The sequence below is a fragment of the Branchiostoma floridae genome, chromosome 16 (assembly GCF_000003815.2).
Source record: "Branchiostoma floridae strain S238N-H82 chromosome 16, Bfl_VNyyK, whole genome shotgun sequence".
NCBI classification, from domain to species: domain Eukaryota; kingdom Metazoa; phylum Chordata; class Leptocardii; order Amphioxiformes; family Branchiostomatidae; genus Branchiostoma; species Branchiostoma floridae.
In genome coordinates, this window is record NC_049994.1 from 2,086,926 (window position 1) to 2,105,752 (window position 18,827).

The following is an 18,827-nucleotide window of genomic DNA, read 5'->3' on the forward strand; positions in this document are numbered from 1 at the left end:
AATTCAAATTTATTCGCCGTCAACTATGAATAACGAACAACGCGGCATTGAATTTCTAATTAGCAGCTCCCAGAAGAGGCCAGTCATGTGATAGGGCGTTATCCAATGACAGACAAAGGTGGGTTTTCTAAACCTAACGAATATGCCATAATTTATAGAAGAAACCAGTTTGCAGGGCGTCTGTTTCGGGACAAGTCAAGAAGGAGCATTGGGAGTAACATAGTTGGTGTGTTACCTGGTACCTATATGGCACCTTATTACCGTAAGATGTCATACCTTGTTCGGTGCAAGCACTACATTGAAAGGACATTTTTTTTTGCAGCTGACATGGCAGAGGTGGCATAGAAAACAATGCTATTGTGAACGTACAAATCAACACCGTCTATGGCACGGAATACGTCAGCTATATGTTTTCAATTTGTCACAGTATTTTCTTTCTTGTGCAGAAAACATTTCCAAAGCACTAAGAAAAACACAATTGAATAATAGTTTCTTATTATAAACACTATCTACGCACAAGTTCATATACCTGTTGCTAAATGCTACAAAAAACTGGTTAAGTACCAGTCTTAAGAAACACGGCTAAAACACCAGTTCCTAAATACTAGAAAAACAGTCATATTGGAGGTGAAGATATCCATAGGGTAGGTGCATATAACGTACCAGTTTCTAACTAGAAAGGCCGACATTTGCTTGAGAGCAAATACAGCATATTTCAGCCATACCCGTTCCCATGCAAAATTGAACTGTTCCAAATCACTCCTGCGGAAGAATTGAACATTCTAACAGTAACTTCTCGAAATGAACTACTACCAAGGCCGACATCAAGGATCAAAAAGGATTGACATGAATGAAATTAAAGCCATCATATAGAAGTCAAACGAGTGACATTTGGTATAACATCTACACAAATCACAGTCCAAAGGATGAATTAATATAAATATTAACAAAATTATAAATTAAAAAACAGAAAGAAACAAACATGCCGATAACGGGGATCGACCCCGGGTCGGCGAATTACAAATCGAGCAACTGACGTGGTCAGTTTGGCAGCGCTTAAACCCCACTGTTACACAATAAGCAGCATAATATATTTGACCCCCCCCCCCACAGAAAAATACTAGTATGTGGACGTCGTCACGATCAAAATAAAGATAACTAGTTACCGTCAAAAAACAGAAATGATGCACAAAACACCATGACATCTCGTGTGGAAGTATCTTTTCCCCTTTCCCAAGGAAAACTGATTTCGCCTACTAACGTTATCAGTTCATGCATGTTTTTGACAACAAACGGAGATACACAACGACGGCAGTGGCTTGTCAGCACTTGCCTGCGGTACCAGCGTTCCACAGTTCTCATATAACGTTGTTTTGACGAATTTCACAAACGAAAACACCTTTCAATGTACATTAACAACGGAGTGAACAATGTAAGGCTAGCCATATCTCACCTAAAGATGTTCTGCTACCGATGACAACCGAAACTGGGTAGAAGCTGACGTAAAATGCGCAGAAAACTGCAGACTAAATGCAGTTGCTGCGGGAGTCTGTGACGTAAATGTAAAATTAAAAATGGACGAGTCCGGGGTGGAATCTTCAAGAAGGTCTGCATAAAAATCTCAAACCTAAAAGTTTCTTTCCGTATATATATTTTGTGTATATTTGTAATTGCTGTTTTCAAAATAATGGTCACATATTATATTCCTATTTTCTTTGCAGTAACCTTTTATGGAGTAACATAAATTACAAAATCCTCTCAAATATGAATGGTTCCGTCTACATATAAACATGACAATCAAATGTTGCGTCATTGCAGACGAAGTGTTCCTTTCTCTTCGCTAATTGGCTGGCGGCACAATTCAATTACTAGTAATTAGCAGACTGACACCTGTCACCTGTCGCCCAAGGCGGGAGTTATTGCTTTGTTTGCCATATATGGAACGCACTAAACGTCGAGAATGGCCAAAACACCTCCCGTAAAACCCCGAAATGGGTCATTTTGAAGTGATATACACCAAAAATGAAAATTGGGTTCTTTAAATAAATACTCAATGCACGCATGTACCAAACTTTTAGGTATTGGTCCACTCTACCATATGCATTGTGCAAAATTTCAGGTCATTCGGTCCAGGAACGACGGAGATGAAAATTTGACAGGAGAAAGAAAGAAAGAAGAAGAAACACAAGTTAGGAATGTTTGTAAGCATAAGTCCGTGAGATTTCTGAAACAACAGCAATTCCGTGATAAACGGAACCTTCTAAAAACGTACGGAGCTAACCGTTAGCTCCGTACGTTTTTAGAAGGTTCCGAGTGCAGCGAAAATACCATCGATAGCGATTCAACTTCGGATGGCAAACCGGACAAAAGTTATAAGTACTGTTGAAGTCATTAACGTTAAAGTATGTTTTTATTTGCCTTTGACGGTTTGACCTGAAATACTGTTACGCTAAACTCCTGCAGAGAAGTTAAGTGACTGCTGTGATTATTACAGAAATGCCCCTAAAAACTGATACAATAAGCCTTCAGGCGGGCTTCGCCCCCCTGGGACCCCCAACGGGGCTCTGCCCCTGGACCCTGCCGGGCCGGGGCCTTCGGCGTTAATCGGCGGCCCCCGAAAAAAATTCTGGCGGGAACACTGCAGTATATAGTGAGTGAACAGTGTTCTCGCCAGAAATTTTTCACAGCGTCGGGGCAGGGGTCCGGGGGCCGGCGAAGGCCCCCGGCGTCGGGGCAGGGGTCCGGGGGCCGCCGAAGGCCCCCGGCGGGGTCCAGGGGCAGCGCCCCGGTGGGGGGACCTTGCATTTTAGGCTATTGAGAAGGCTTATTTTATCAGTTTTTAGGGCCATATCTACGATCATCGTAGCAGTCACTTAACTTTTCTTCAGCAGTTTGACGTAACAATATTTCGGATAAAAGCTTCAAAGACAACTAAAAACTCATAAACAACAAACTTTACTCAGCTCAACAGTACTTGATAAATATTGTCCGGGTTGCCATCCGAAGTTGAAGCGCTTACTAAGTTAGAGCGCTAGCGCTAGTAACGTTATCTTCGCAGCGTTGTTAGCCACCGTGCGACTTATGTAATGTTGACGGTTTGATATCCCTGCGTCGCCGCCTCGCCGTCAGACGATATTCCCACGGACATGTTTCAAGAAAAATACCGGGCAAAAACCGCTGTTTCGCGTCAGATTCTATTCTTTAAAACATGTGGGACTCAGTGTTACAGTCTAATAAATATTTTGTAGAAGCACCGCTGTGGGCAAGAAAGTCCAAGGAATGTATTCACGAAGCATGAATTTCGCTGTACGGCACCATGACTGTTTGAAACTCTAATCAACATCCGCGTTTGATTGATAGCCGGCGGCCCTTTGACAAAGTCGGCGAAGGATCCCACTAACACTGCCGACACTGCCCTGGCGGTTTATGGGCGGGGTCACTTTGCGAGGCTTGCCTGACGCCCGGGTTTTACATACAAACTTACGATGGTTTGTAACTTACGTTGCCGAGCCAAAGAGCTTCAAATTTAGAACAGGAATTTTGGGAACGCGACCCGCTATTGTTCCAAAATTATGTCGGAAAGAATTGATTCTATTTCCCGCGCTGAAATAAAAATTACGCAACTACTAGTAACTGCCTGTTGGTCAACCCCGATCCCCAAATACGGGACATTCCCCGGGAACTGGCTGTTCCGGGGAGGGATCCCACCCCACTGATAACTCGCGGCAAGGCACAATCGCTACACTTTTTACATTTTTTGGCGCGAAAGCAGGGCGGCACACGCAAAATTTAGAACAGGAAATTTGGGAACGCGACCCGTTCTTGCTCTAGAAATGTGTCAGAAAGAATTGATTGTATTTTCCTCACAGAAAAAGAAATGACGCAACTACTAGTAAGAGCCTTTGTTTACATCAACCACGCTCCCCAAGTAAGGAGTTTCGCGGGAAAGCTTATGCATATTGGCTGTTCCGGGGAGGGATTCCACCCCGCTGATGAACGTGCGGCAAGGCCTTCTCGCCGCTTTGTTTACATTTCCGCGGCGGTCCTGGGACGGGTGGGAGGGGCTGCAAGACAGCGGTACGGCCGGCCGGTGCTATAAAACACCTCCCTTGGAGCTGATAACTTCCTGAAACAGCGAAGGCGCGTGCTTGACACGTGCCTATGTATTTTTACTACGATGTTTTTCTTTATTTCCCAATTTTTTTTGCCGCTACGCTGGATGAAAAAGCAGCGTAGCGGGCCTTTTACAGCGTCGTTTTTCCAGGCCACAGCGTATCGGCCCGCTATGCTGAAAAGGCCTGGCGAGTCGTGGGGCCCCGCTTATGAATATTAATTAGCCTTCGCTCTTCGCGCACAGGTGTGGACTCCGTGCGGGGTCACGGAAGGTCACGCCAGGAGGCCAAAAGAAAACAAGTTACCCCTCAGAAAAGTGCCAAAATTAATTATTTTAAAGTAGTTTATGTCAAAACTTTTACTTGGATCATTTTACCAACTATCTAATGCCTATCTACACCAAATTTCAGGCCATTCCATTGTAAGACCAGGGTACAGGGGGACAATATATTTTATTTTGGTCAAAACATGACCTTGAAACCTCAATAAAATCATTTTAGAGGCAGATATGAAAAAACTGAGAAAAAAGCATCAAGGTATTGGCCCATTCTACCCCTGTGCCAAATTTCAGGTCATTCGGTCCAGGAACGGCGGAGATGAATCACTTTGAAGATTTGACAGGAGAAAGAAGAAGAAAGAAAGAAGAAACATTACGAATACAATATATTTCACCATACTATGTATGGCTGAAATATAATCACCATTACTTTCCAGTCCCCTTTCCCTTATGATTTCTGTTGTTAAGTGCATGTTGCAACGAGCATTAAAAAAACTGAATGTGTTCCTACACTCAAGTACTGGGTAAAAGACACAAAAATGCAACTTTTCTGCCATATTAATTACTTGTACTCTCTCGCATTCATACCTACATACATGAAATCATGCTGACAGCAATATCAAAGAAAATCAACCTTTTTGCAATACATACAAATCCACATGATTTGCAATTAGATATAATGTGAATGCTTTTTATCTTGCCATGCCTAGTAACTTATCAATTTTTATTAGTATTGGTTTTAATATTAGCACATGGCAACATTCAGATAGACACATATCTGCAGATAGGCTAAAGGTACATGTGGATCGCCCCAATGCTTTAAAAGTATAATGATATGGTCAGAACTCTTACACATTAAACATATATTATGTACATTGGAAATAACTTATGGAATACTGTGAACCTTCAAATATTTGCTGTGGAATTATTATAATGGCTCTTGCAGTGACCTCTTCACCCTAATCATGTATTTCAATTTTCCATACTTTAGGCCATGTTGATTTGATTATATGGATGACATCCTATGGGAACCCAAAAACTGATGCTTGCATGCGAATAAAAAAAGCTTGACAAAAAGAAAGTTGACCAAATGACTGAACAGAATATGACAATAGATTCTTCATTTTTGTTCTTTCACATCTTCTTTGACCTTGGAATATTTTATGGCATCAGTATAAGTTTTCCGATATTCGTTTTTGCAATGCAAAGCATATATTTGCTTACTTTGAAGCTGCTTTGTTGAAAACTTTTTTATTCGTTTTTGGAAACGACCAAAAATTGATACGTTCTCAGATGTCCTTCAAATAATCAAATCAACATGGCCTTATATTCCAACTTTGAACATAGCAAAAAAAAAAAACTTCTGCAAAATTAAGTCCCAGAGCATGTACGTGTATATACAGATAAACACTGGCCATGTAACACAAATATTTCCCTTCCAATTCCAGCTTGGTTTAAACAGCATCAAGTCAGTATACATCTAGCAAAACCTGAATCCTTTAGCAAAGTTTCTCACATGCAAATCTCCTTCCTCATTGGCTTTTTGCTTATCATATCTTTTCACAGCACTTCTCAAATCTTGAAGTATTCCAATACATGCCATGATTGGAAATAGTATCTATCAACTTCTTCCAACATTTATATACATTTCTATAACATATTTTTCATTTCCACCTTGTTGGTACATAGATGTTGTGATTATATATTGTGTATGAACAGAATTCAGTTAGCATCTGAATTCATGGAATATAGTTGAGGACAATAAGCTAGACCAAAGTTTCAACTGCACATGCTCAGTGTGGTGAATTGTGGGTAATATGTCAATGGTGAAGGCCCCTGAGAAATAAACACAACACATCCAGGCATGGCATCAAGCATGGTCTAAACAAGAAATGTTTACATGTTAGGGGCCTTTACCTTTGACATAATACATGCATAGGGCATTTTAAATCTTTTGTGGGCATTTTATATCCAACTTTAATATTTCGTGTCACAAGAAACTTTTATGCAATTTGATTTTAGATTACATCACTTACCAAACAATTAGGCTGACAAGAATTAGTTTTCAGAAAAGTATTTGAAACTTGAAAAACAATACATTTTTGGCTCTTTTCTATACAATAGAGTGATGTGCAATTGTATAAAGTTCAAATTATCATGTATTGTTTGCTCTGACCATAATCAAGGACTTCCAATTATTGAATTTGATAATATACATTGTGTAAGGATTGTTATTCAAATGTTATGCACTGATTTTCAATCTCAACTTTTTTTGTTGGTTGGTTTGCTGCATCAAAAATGCCACAATAGATTGTACCCACCATTTTGCGAGATACGTTTGTAGAAGAGTTTCAGAAATAAATTCATCTGTAATCTTAGAATAGTATGTCATCCATGGTTGATGTAATGTCCTAATTTCCTATTCATTAACTTTTACATATCAACTTCTTAGGCCACAAAAATTAGATTTTGATGGTTCTCGGACAAATGCTGTACTACTGTAAATACAGAAATGTTCGCGGTGGATTAATGTTTGCGTTTTTTGCGGTGACCACTTCACCGCGAACTTAAAACCACCGCGAACAGTTTTCTATTATAGTATTAGACCGCAGGCTATGGTGTTACCGCGAACTTAAAGCCACCGCGAAAAGTCCTTTTTCCCGCCACCCAGAAATTAAATCCCCGCAAACTTAAATGCATTTACAGTATACTCAAAGACTAACTACAGCAAGGGAAAGACAAGTCTGGAGACAGCTCTCTATATTCATGTCTACCTTGCCCTCCCACCTCCCCCCTTGACTGGGATGTCAAGCGTATACAATCCAAGATCAACATTAAAACTCTAAAGCATGTACCTTTATACACACAGTACCAGGGAGTGAATGTAGTCAGATCAGGGTTGTAGCCAGCCTGAAATCATTTTCAGTCCCCTTGATTTTGAATGGGAATTCTATCGAGCACTGAAGGCATGGCGTGACGTTGCACGTCACTTCTAGGGGGTCTGGGTCCCAGAAAATTTTTAAATCAAGACCCTCTGAAACACTATTTCCTGCATTTTGAGGTGCAAATTTTGCTTGTAGACTAAGCTGTTCAATGGCATCTTATATCTTTACATACCAATTTTTGTCTGTTGCATGGGACGGAATGGGGAAAACTTTTTTCAGTCCCCAGCTGCAAAATTCCTTCAAAGGACTGAAGTACAGGTGCTGGCTACAACCCTGAGTCAGATGCAAGTCTTCCTCCAAGCCCTATGTTTTTAACATGAGCTCTTTCTGAACTCTTGAAGTCCACCTGTACAAGTGACCAAATTTTTCCCATTGACACAAACATGAAGAACCCTGTCTATAGTGACCACTGATCTACTCTGACCATTGTTTTTACAATGTAAGTACCTGTCGTGGTACCTACAGACAAGTTTTTCTGAACACAAACCTGTTCAAGAAGACCACCCAGAAAAATCCAGTTTCTGTACACAGGTGGTCACTATAGACAATATCCTTAATGCTTAAGTCAATGGGAAAAATTATCCAAGGGACCACACTGTAAGAGGTCCCACTGGCCAGGAGTAGAAGTGGTCACTTATACAGTGGAAGCCGCTTAATTGCACACCCAATTTGCCGGCAAATCCCGTTCAATTATCCGGCGTGTGCGATAATGCGAAGTTACCCAGTTGGACCGCAGCGCCACGGGATTTTTGGATTTCGTGCAATTGACCGAAGTGTGCGTTTATCCGACGTGCAATTAACTGGCTTCCACTGTACAGGTTTGACTGTACTTCAAAATGTCCAAAACCCAAGAAAATAAATTGAAGTGGCCTGAACTGAACTCTATCCCCCCTCTAGTCTCTCCTGATGTACATCCAGGCATTGATCAGCCAGAACGCCAGAGTTACGGAGTACAGGATGAGTTCACGCTGGTTTCGCTGCTCGTTTTCGTCCTCTAGGATCCGTAGTCGCCTCCCGACTCTGGACAGCTGGCGTCGGAGTTCCTCCACTTCGTCTTCCGCCATGGGCGTCACGGCGTCCATGTTTGGTAGGGCCGGCGCCGCATCACTGGGAGTAGAAACAGAAAAAATTAAAGGGGCATTCCACTCCAGAAGGGGGTGATGTTTTCCAATAGATAATGTGTCAATGAATACATAATCAGCCGAATTTTGTTGAATTCACCTTGGGATAAATTTTGCAATGTGTGTTTTGTAAAACAATATGACACTCACTAAACCCATGCAGACCCTACCAATGCATTCCCTATGCGTGTAGACACTTCTTTTATCGTGAATAATTTCGGCATAAAGGAGGGGCGCTAAGCACACCAAGAAGTTCAATTGTTCACAAGATATCAAAGAACACATAACAAGACGTATTTTTCTTAATCTTAGCGCCCCTGAAATTAGCTTTGTAACCTTACCTAAAAATTTTGCATTGTATTCAACCATAGGATTAATTCAATTAGCGGGTACTTGGGGAGTTTAGTAGAAGACTGAATGCTTTTGAGGCAGGTGGAGTAACTGGGTACTTTATCGTATGATGTGAAGTAGTATGTATTTATTACTTCCTAAAATTAATATCTATCGGAAAATAACACTCCCATGTGGAGTGGAATACCCCTTTAACAGATGCTTTGAAATCCATCCCACACTTTTCTGTGTACAGGAGTGGTGTCCATCTCTGTATCTATAGCCCACGCATCACACAAGCCAAGATTTTTGCAGCATTGAAATATTACAACTTTATATTAGAAATGTACAAAATCTTTCTTACATGTAGACTTACATGATGTTTTCTCTATCTTTACCAGTCTTAAATCATTCCTTTCCTTGCTATGAAAGTCTTTTGCCAAATTTGTACTGGGCCAGGTAGCAGCAAGAGGGTTAGATACAAAACTGACATCTTTTATCATCTTTTGCACATCCTTAAATTGTTGGCCTGTTAAGGTAGCCTGTTGCTTCTAACACCAGGGGTCCCTAGCATTTGCACAAACCCTATGAAATTCATACGAATATTATGTGATACACACGAATCACTATGCGAAAACGTACGAATATTATGAAATTCGCACGATTCACTATGCAAAAACGCACGAATATTATGAAATTCGCACGAATCACTATGTGATTCACACGAACCTTATAAGATTTGCACGATCCTTATGCGAAATTACGCAACCACTGCCGGGGTCACGTGACAGACGGAGCGGGACTTTCAAGATGGCGGCTTTGATTGGCGGCGACGGAAAATACGATGTAACAAGCCGAAAAGAAGCAAAACAGTAGCTCACGGGCTATCAAATACATCTTTGCGACGGTAAATGTCCATTCCATGCCTTGAAATATAAATATCACGGGTAGAAGCGCTCAAAATCATGCCTCCTCCCGGCCGCTGTTTTTGCATAAGGATTGTGCAAATCTCATAAGGTTGGTGGGAATCATATAGTGATTCGTGCGAATTTCATAATATTCGTGCGTTTTTGCATAGTGATTCGTGCAAATTTCATAATATTCGTGCGTTTTCGCATAGTGATTCATGTGTATCACATAATATTCGTACGAATTTCATAGGGTTCGTGCAAATGCTTAGGCACCCCTGAACTCTGCATTGGCTAGTGAATCTGTAGTGGGTAGGTTTCAGGATGAAGGTTAAATAGAGCAGAAGTATTTTATCAGTGACACAGTTTTTCATGATAATGCAGATATTGAAATCTTTGTAGCTTTTTTGTTTTCCACAACCTCTTCTCCACAAATTCCTAACACCACTAATACGCATTTCTAATGTATTAGTACAGTACTACAGAATCAGGGCTCGAAATTCATTTTTGGGATTAGGTGCACTGGTGCACCCTGCTTAAAAAATTGGGTGCACCAAAAAAAAATTGGGCGCACCACTTAAATTTAAGTAATAACCTAATAATAATAATACTTAGTTACAAGCTATCAAGCTAGACATTTTTATTATCTTTCTAACAAGAATATGATGTATACTACTGTATACTTTAATATCTTTACATACATAAACCTTAGAAAATATTTGGGTGCACCCTGTGCACGCACAGAAAATAATTGGGTGCACAGCTCCAATTTTGGGTGCACCTGGGTGCACATGCACCCAGTATTTCGAAAATTGATTTAAATGTGAATTTTAACCATCCCTTTTCCCCTTAAATACAATACAAATAAATTACAGTACCTTTCAGGAATCGCGATCCCGTTGGGCATACCACGGTTGGTAAGGGGTTCCTTCCTCCCGCTGGCCGTGCGTGGGCGGGACCGCGGGCGTTCCTCGATCTCCAGACTGTCCAGGTGTTCCTCTAGCGTGAGGGTGCGAGGGGGGGTCTGGAGGCTGACGGGAGGGGGCTGGGAGGGGAGCATGGTGTCTAGGTCCAGGGTCCGGGGGGACTGGTGTTGTCCTTTGTACTGTCCTTCTCCTGTAAAGAAATCAGTAGCATAACTTGTACAGAGGAATACAAATACTGCACATGCAAAAACCTTTCGTATGGTTTTATGTCTGCGGTTTGTGCGGTAGCTGCTTCACCGTGAACTCAAAACCACTGCGAACATCTTCCTTCTTTCTTCTGCTTGTGCCAACTACTAGTACAGCACCCCTTCTTGCTACATGTACGTACTACAATACACTATGTCAGACTCACTATAATGAAATGTTTGAGGTACTTGCCACATTAAAGGTACACAAATATTTAAAAATACATTTCTTAGCATTGAATTTCGTTCATTTCTTTGTGCGATGTATCATATAACACCGTATGGTGGAAAAGTAATACTGTACTATGTATTCAGAGGGTAGATACGGTTAGATCAGTGACTGATAGTTGACCAAAGTTATACTAACTTTACATACTGTAAATGCATTTTAAGTTCGCAGCGATTTAATTTTGCAGTAGCAGGAAAAGGGACTTTTCGCTATGGTTCACGATAGCATCATGCACTGTAGTCTCTTTCTGCCAAGGAAAAATGTTTGCGGTGGTTTTAAGTTCGCAGTGAAGCGGCCACCACGAAAACTGCCGACATTAAACCACCGCAAAAGTTTCTGTTTTACAGTAGTTAAGTATCTAAATGTATTGGTGCACTAAACAGCAAAATATTAGGTGCACCAACCCAAATTTTAGGAGCACAAATGCGCATATGCACCCAGTATTTCAGCAATGATTTATACCGTACCTGCGACCATGATGCGGTCTGGCACGTCCATGCTGTGATGAAGCATTCGCGAATCGTCCCTGCTCGGGGCGGCATAACCCTCATCTCCCTCCGCAACCTGGATCTTGTCTGGGACCCTCATCTTCACACAGAAAAACAAATACATTGCATTTAGATACTCATGATGTAATCAATAGATTAAGAAAGACAAAGCAGCTATCCCCTATTGAGGTGAAGCATGACACCTTTTCTACATACATGTAGTGGGAATAGTGTAATAATAATATGGCTGATTATTTAGCTTAAAGCACAAAAGGACATCTCTCCTTTTATCCACAAGTGTGTCTGCATGCCCATTTTCTGTAACAAGGGATACTGCATTAGAAGAAGAAGAAAAAGGGATACTAACCTACAGCTAGTCATGCTATTTAATCTCACATAGCTTCTTATGGCAAGAAACAGCAAGTTTCTGTAGCAGGGTACATTTTATATGTACTAAAATTGCAGGGAGTAGTTGCTTAAGTTAAGGTCCCTCCTTGAACACAGGATGCCCATTTCTTTATTATCCCTTTAATAGTGCAGCCAAAACCATGATGCCGTCCTCACTTTTTAAACCAGAGTCTCCCAGTTACAAAATATATACTGTACTACAGTACTTACTAGTAGGTAATTGTAACCAGGTGAGGAATTCATAATCTCCAAGCAGATTCCTCCGGTGGCATAAAACAGTAACAGTAGGGCTTAGTCCCTCTGTTGGATTGTGTATTAGTTAGTTAGTTAGACCAACTCTCTCTGTAAATATACTTAGATCTCTGTGTCATTATCCTAGACCTGTATCCTGTAACTGTAACTTGTTGTAGTCCTAAGTGAAACACATTGTATTATATGTTACTTGAGTTTAGCATAGGTTGAATAAACACGGGCCACAAATAGAAATCGACTGGTTTGGCTGAGTTCCTGATAAGCTGATATAGGACTTAGATACCAAACACCCGAAACGTGCGGTGGCCAATTTTACCCCTCTGCCGGCTGAAGTCCTTCCCCAGCTTTAATATGTTACTGTTTTATGCCACCGGAGGAATCTGCTTGGAGATTAAGGAATTCATACCTTTGTGGATATATCAGCCGTGTATTCTGCATTGTAGGAGTATCTCAGTGTGTCCAGGTCCTGCTCTGGAGGGTTGAATGCTTTGGTGGGACTGGCCATGGTACAACAACTTCAGCTTCCTACAAAACTTAACAGTCACTGGAACAAAGGAAAGAAAGGCAAAATCTCCTCTTTAATAATACTAGTAGTTGAATACAGGAAATTCTTTCTTTCTTTCTTCCTTTAGAGACAACTGTCATTATGTTGATCATATGGCTTCTTTAGATGCTGCAATTTGTAAATGGCTTTATGTTTGCTGATATTCAATTTTACAGAAGGGAAAAACGGAAAATTCCTTACACTACTTTATCCACTTTTATGTCTAATCGATTATTAAACGTTATACGCCCATTCCTCATTAACTGGGAAAATTGGAGGTAGAAAATTGTAAAAAATAAAGTTGTCCAAAACGCTTACCTGCTGGTATGAACTTGTTACCACTTATATCGACTATCTTTTGCTATTTTTGTCTGGTGCTAACACGCTTAATTTTGGAGATATTTGATTTTTAGTAGGCCATGTCATCTTTCCTACAATTTCGTAATAAAGAGCATATTACTACACAGAGAAATGTTCCAGCAAGTAATAGTGGATCAACAACAGCCAAATTAGCGAATTTTCCAACCCCAAACCTTCAAATTACACGCCAATGAGAAATATTTAACCGCCGTGTCATTTGTTTCGGAATAATCATCAAAATTACTAGCTATTAAGTTTGCTACATTTGTATAAAAGTAAATAAATGATTTTTTTTCTGATATGAAGACAAACCGTTTAATACTCCTTAATTTTCACCCTGTAGGATGGGATAAGAGCGATAGAATATATTTATGAAAATGGTTGGAAGCAGGCGATATCTATTCTACAGGTAAATGCCAATGAACTATGGTAACGTAAATTACAGAATCTCTAACATTTGGAGGAAAGCCGAATAGTGTACATACTGGCTCTATTTGAACTGATCAGGTCATGTTCGTCTATAATGCTGGACCTCTTATCTTCATGTTGCTAACTCAGAGTAGCAAAAAAGTGTATCTTTGTTATCCGGAATACCCGTATAATCTTGTTCGTCCTATACCCACCCGGACTCTGCGGAAAGACACCCAAGAAATGCAAGGTCTCTATCTTGGCGGGGTCTATTTAAATACATGCTAAGTAACAAAGGATTCACGCAATCACATGCTCTAGGTCAGAACCGCTTCGTCCTCGCGTCCTTTAATCAAGTCTTTGGGAATAGCAGGACATGATGCGATGGCAACATGCACCAGATGGACTGGGCCTTTCTAGCACAAGCTTTCGATATTGGAAGGACAACAAACTAAACACCAGTTATCGCACTTCTTATAAAACATTTTTTAATGTCAGGACAATCTTTGTTCGTGGAACAAACACAATGTCACATCAATATAGAATGAATGTGCTACCTAACAAAATGTCCATCCATACACCTTATATCGTGTGGTTCAATAATACCGGCAGAAAGAACTGTGTAATATGTGTATAACAAGGCTTTTGTTGATGAGCAAGGCTATAAACAACATTATCATATAGCCAGGCGCCGCGGACCAATCAGAAGGCCCCGTTCCACGTTGGTTATGACGCCGTAACACAAAGATCCAGGCCAGGCAGGTGGGTTTCGCTCCTCTTATTGGTCAGAATGAATCGACACCGGCACCGGTGTCGATTTGCATCGACACCGGCACCAGTGTCGATGCTCATAAAACCACCTCGTTCGCTTCGCTCACATCGGTGGTTTTATTCGGTGGTTATAGCAAAGGACCAGGCGTTATGACACCATATACACCTCGGGGCGGGTCATTAACCCTTAAGTGAATTTTCCAAAAGAGAGCTGCATGTGTAAAGGCAGTCTGTTCTACAGTTATCCTGGCAGCCTGTCCCTTTATACTAATGCCACATGATTACATGACAACCCAGCGTTATATAGATCTTGACTTTATAGAGTGGGATTGGTTTCACAAATAGCTTTCTGCCTTGAACCATGTGTCTGTCCATGTAAAACAATTCTGTGCATCAATTCTGTGCAGTCACGACTGGTTGAAAGAGTAGTTTGCTTCTAATTAACAAGATTTCCAACCTAAACAAGCAAAGGTGAAAACTTCGGAACATCTAATGATAGTGAAGTCTTAACTTAAGTTAGCTATTAACTTCTGCAGCCCATATGCTTTTGATCATGGAGCTTATAACTCAATGACAAGTCCTCAATGTAGATAACGTGGCGCTAGCGTAAATAGTGTCGCTGATTTACCGCCGTCTGTACGTTTATATAAAGGGGTCCACTGTGTAAAACGAGAAATATTTCTGTGACACGAATCTTGACTACATTGACCTTCATAATTAGCTGATCGTAATCTCTGTTGCTATTTAAGACAAACATGCTTGAAACGTACCTTACTTCATCAGTTAGTGTTGAGCATGAATTTCTGTCATTCCAGTCGTGTGATCTTCAAAAAGCGCGCGAAAATGACGACAAACTTGGATGAGTCTACTTTGACAACAGGGGTTTATTTTGGTTCAGTCCAACCCAATATACATTTATTCAACTTGGTACTATACATTCCGTGTAATGTTGATTATTAAAGCATCAGATATCAATATAAACACCCGCATCTTTCCAAGTTGGTGCATGTCAGGTTTATCATTTGAACATCGTCCCTGTAACAGTGGGGTTCTAGCGCTGCCAAACTGACCACGCCAACAGCTCTTGAGCTTTTGGTGTTGTGGTTTGCACGTTGGATTTGTGATCCAGCTGCCCGAGTTCGGCGCAGGTTCGAATCCCAGGAGTCGGGATGTTGTTTATTTCTGTTCTTACTCGCCCCTCTGAATTTCTACAATGGTTCCCACGCCGGCCCTGTGAGTAACAGGCTAGTATGTGCCACACAGGGATGTCGAACTCGGAGATTCGAGGACGAATCTTGAAAAGAAAAGGGGGAGTAGTGCAACAGTGGTGTTCAAGGACTGCTAAACCGAAGACGCCTTTTGGCCGAACGGTTTGCACGTTCGATTTGTGATCCGGCTGCCCGGGTTCGGCGCGGGTTCGAATCCCGGGAGTCGGGGTTGTTGTTTCTTTCTGTTCTTACTCGCCCCTCGTATTTCTACATTCCTATGAGAAATGAAAAGTCCCAGCATCGTAAAATTCACTGAAACAGGAACATATAAACAGACTGCATTGTGACTCTATGGCAAGCCAAGCCCACCTACAGTAACATTACAGCAGATAATACGTCTTTGGTTGATGTGCTCTTGCTGAACATCCGATGACATGTTGAAGAAAAAAAATGGTAACGTAAATTATATGGTGACGTAAATTATATTTATGCTTTTAATGATGAATAAAATTTTAACAAACAGCTCTGGAAAGATTAACTCTGCAGGCAATTACTTATCTGGGAGCATTCTTTCCTATGAGTACAAAAGTAATGATCTTTCTATAATTCTAAGGGACTTATTATGGTAACGTAAATTATATCAAAAAAGTGACAAACGGCCTGAGATTGGCGGTTATAGTCATGTTTCCAACATTCGTGTTTTATGTGTTCTGTCATTTGTTTATTACGCAACACCACTGTTTAGCAGATAAAACAGTGAAAACATTATCGGAAAATGTCTTTTCGTAAGCGAATTACACCCAACAGAAGTTCGGTAACGTAAATTATACAAAAGTTGGCGACAAGAATAAAACGGCATCTGACGTAAAAAGGTCGTCTGCTGGACAAGTTCATCAACACGTGACAAGCCGGCCTAAGTGGTTGATGTAAATTATGACTGAAAATTTAAAGAACTAACGTCTTTTCATTACCAGAATGCCACGATATTCACCTTTATAGCATTTCCGACACGTGTTTTTAGCGTGTTTCTAAGCAAAACCTTACCCGGGACGACCAAAAGGCAACTAACAATGGTGGGAAAACATTGCTTAGCATATTACTATCATGTACTTGTAACGGAAAAGGGCAAAATACGTAGTCATTGTGTCTTTAAAGAAAACTGTGGCCCGCTGCTTATGTGCGACAGCAATTTGCCCCTTTAACGAGGAATGGGCGTATAACGTTACTCCAAAGTTCAACTTCAAGGTTATGAAAGCAAGATATTGACTTTGACACATGGGTTATCTCTTTGATAGAGAAGTCGTGCGTATGATAGAATAACATCCAAAAACAACCGCATATATTTCAGCCTGAATTCAAGAAATAATTTACAGAAGTAATATGACAAGCCAAATTATGTTCATGAAAACCCGTAAATTATTTACTACTGACAAATTGTTACGAATTTTCTAGCCTGGGAACCATACCATCGAGGCGCTCGGCGGTGTAGGGGTGACCGCCCGTATTGAATAAAAGTCCCACCCTGTGGATCCAGTCTCCAAACTCAAAAGGCCGGCTACAAGCTCTATCGGCGAAATCTCAAAGGGCAGCTAATCAGACAGGCTGACAGAAGCAGGTCGGTGCCGGGTAAAGCTCCCCAAAGCCGACCGCGGAGTATGGTACCCAGGCTACGAATTTTCTGGCGTATTTTGTTAATATGCTTAAGGTTCTACTTACAAATTCTGCTCTCAGTCTTCAAAATATGTTCTGGTTGACACGACAACTTGGTGACAAACTGTTACGTGAGCTTTCTTGCTGAGAATATTTAGAAAAGACAGAAAGGTTGTCACTTCGTCTCTTCCTGACAAATTTCATCCGCCATTTTGGGAAGGAAATCTCGTAAGTTCACGCGAGACGTAGTGACAAGCGGCTCCTAGCGATTTGATGTAGCACTGCAAAATGATAATGATAATGTAATGGGCTAAATGTAATAGGCATACTGTTACACGAAATACTAAAAGTAACGATAACCAGCAAGACAACATTTTTACAAAAATTAAGAATGTTTTCCCCGTTGTCTTTTTTCAAGCTACTTACACATACTACACATAATATTAGGCTCGCCCTATTGTGTTCGAGTACAAAAAAAAAATCTTTAGTATACTTGGTTTTTGAATCAGGTCATTAACATAATCATACTATACCACTAGGCTCGCCCTATGATGGTATTGTGTCCGAGTAGAAAAACAAGAAAGAAATAAACGGTTGCAATTTACAATATGCAGTTATACATGTAATATTTTGTTTGTTTGAACCTTTGTTTATTCATGAAACTCAAATCCGCCTACAGGCCGCTTTTCAAAATATTGAGGTCATGAGCTCTAAGTTCTGATTGGATCCTGATAAGAGAAGAAATAAAAAGACCACGCCAGCAAAAGGGAAAGACATAAATTTGTAGTATTAACGTTGTCTGAGAATAGTAGATCGTCCCAGCCAAATGTAAGACATGTAAACACCCAAAGGCATGCTAACCATTCAAGTTCAACGTTTATTAAACTATGGCAGCAGCGCATAGCTATACGTGTTTTGTTCCTCCAAATACTTCAAAGATAAGACTAAGATAGTTTCTTTCACTACACCGTTTTTGCTTAAAGCATTTCTAGACTGAGTAATTTTTCAGGCTTCCATGATCAAACGCGTCGCGTACCTCTACCTGTATCTGTATCTGTATCTGTATCTATATAGCCGCTATAACCGCCCTTTGGCGCGGCGTACTCTTGATCATTGAACGTTGCATCATGCACCCAAAGCACTGTCTATTGGGGTGGACAAAGCCAGCGTGCGTGGCAATGTTGTCTGTTTCGAGATAAAAGACACATATACGGATCCCATTGTTGATGAATACCAGCGTTGTTGTATATCAATACACCTGGAGAGTATGCCCCTGCCCAAATGTATATTTGCGTAAAGCTCATCTGTCATATGAATTTAACAATCATATGTATGATAATATTATCGGGTGTATTTGCGCCCAGTAGGTACCCAATATTTGGGTAAGGAGGCCGATTTACGTGGTCGAGGCGCCTCAGTTTGAGCACGGGACCCCCATTTTACGTCCCTCCCGAAAGACGATTTCGTGGAATTATTTTGTCCGCCTACAGGATCCGGTCGTCTCTGGGTCACGGTCTCCCATCCAAGAGCTGTCCGGACCGCACGTTGCTTAACTTTCTAGATCGAGGGATTGGGTGTATCCAACGCGCCCCACGAGCGTAGCCTCTCATTTTTCTACATTCTCCCAGTTGCAACCTGTCCTAA

The 18,827-nt window shown here is 40.9% G+C and overlaps 1 protein-coding gene across 1 annotated transcript; it reads right to left on the reverse strand.

Moving 5' to 3' along the window:
* Positions 1-8,151: 8,151 nt before the first annotated feature.
* Positions 8,152-17,435, reverse strand: LOC118403440 (mitochondrial fission factor homolog B-like). Its single transcript, XM_035802156.1, has 5 exons — positions 17,250-17,435; positions 12,649-12,786; positions 11,562-11,682; positions 10,573-10,810; positions 8,152-8,550 (listed from the first exon to the last, which is right to left on the reverse strand). The coding sequence occupies exons 2-5, from the start codon at positions 12,745-12,747 to the stop codon at positions 8,229-8,231; spliced, it is 780 nt and encodes a 259-aa protein (XP_035658049.1). The 5' UTR covers positions 12,748-12,786; positions 17,250-17,435; the 3' UTR covers positions 8,152-8,228.
* Between the last annotated feature and the right edge of the window lie 1,392 nt (positions 17,436-18,827).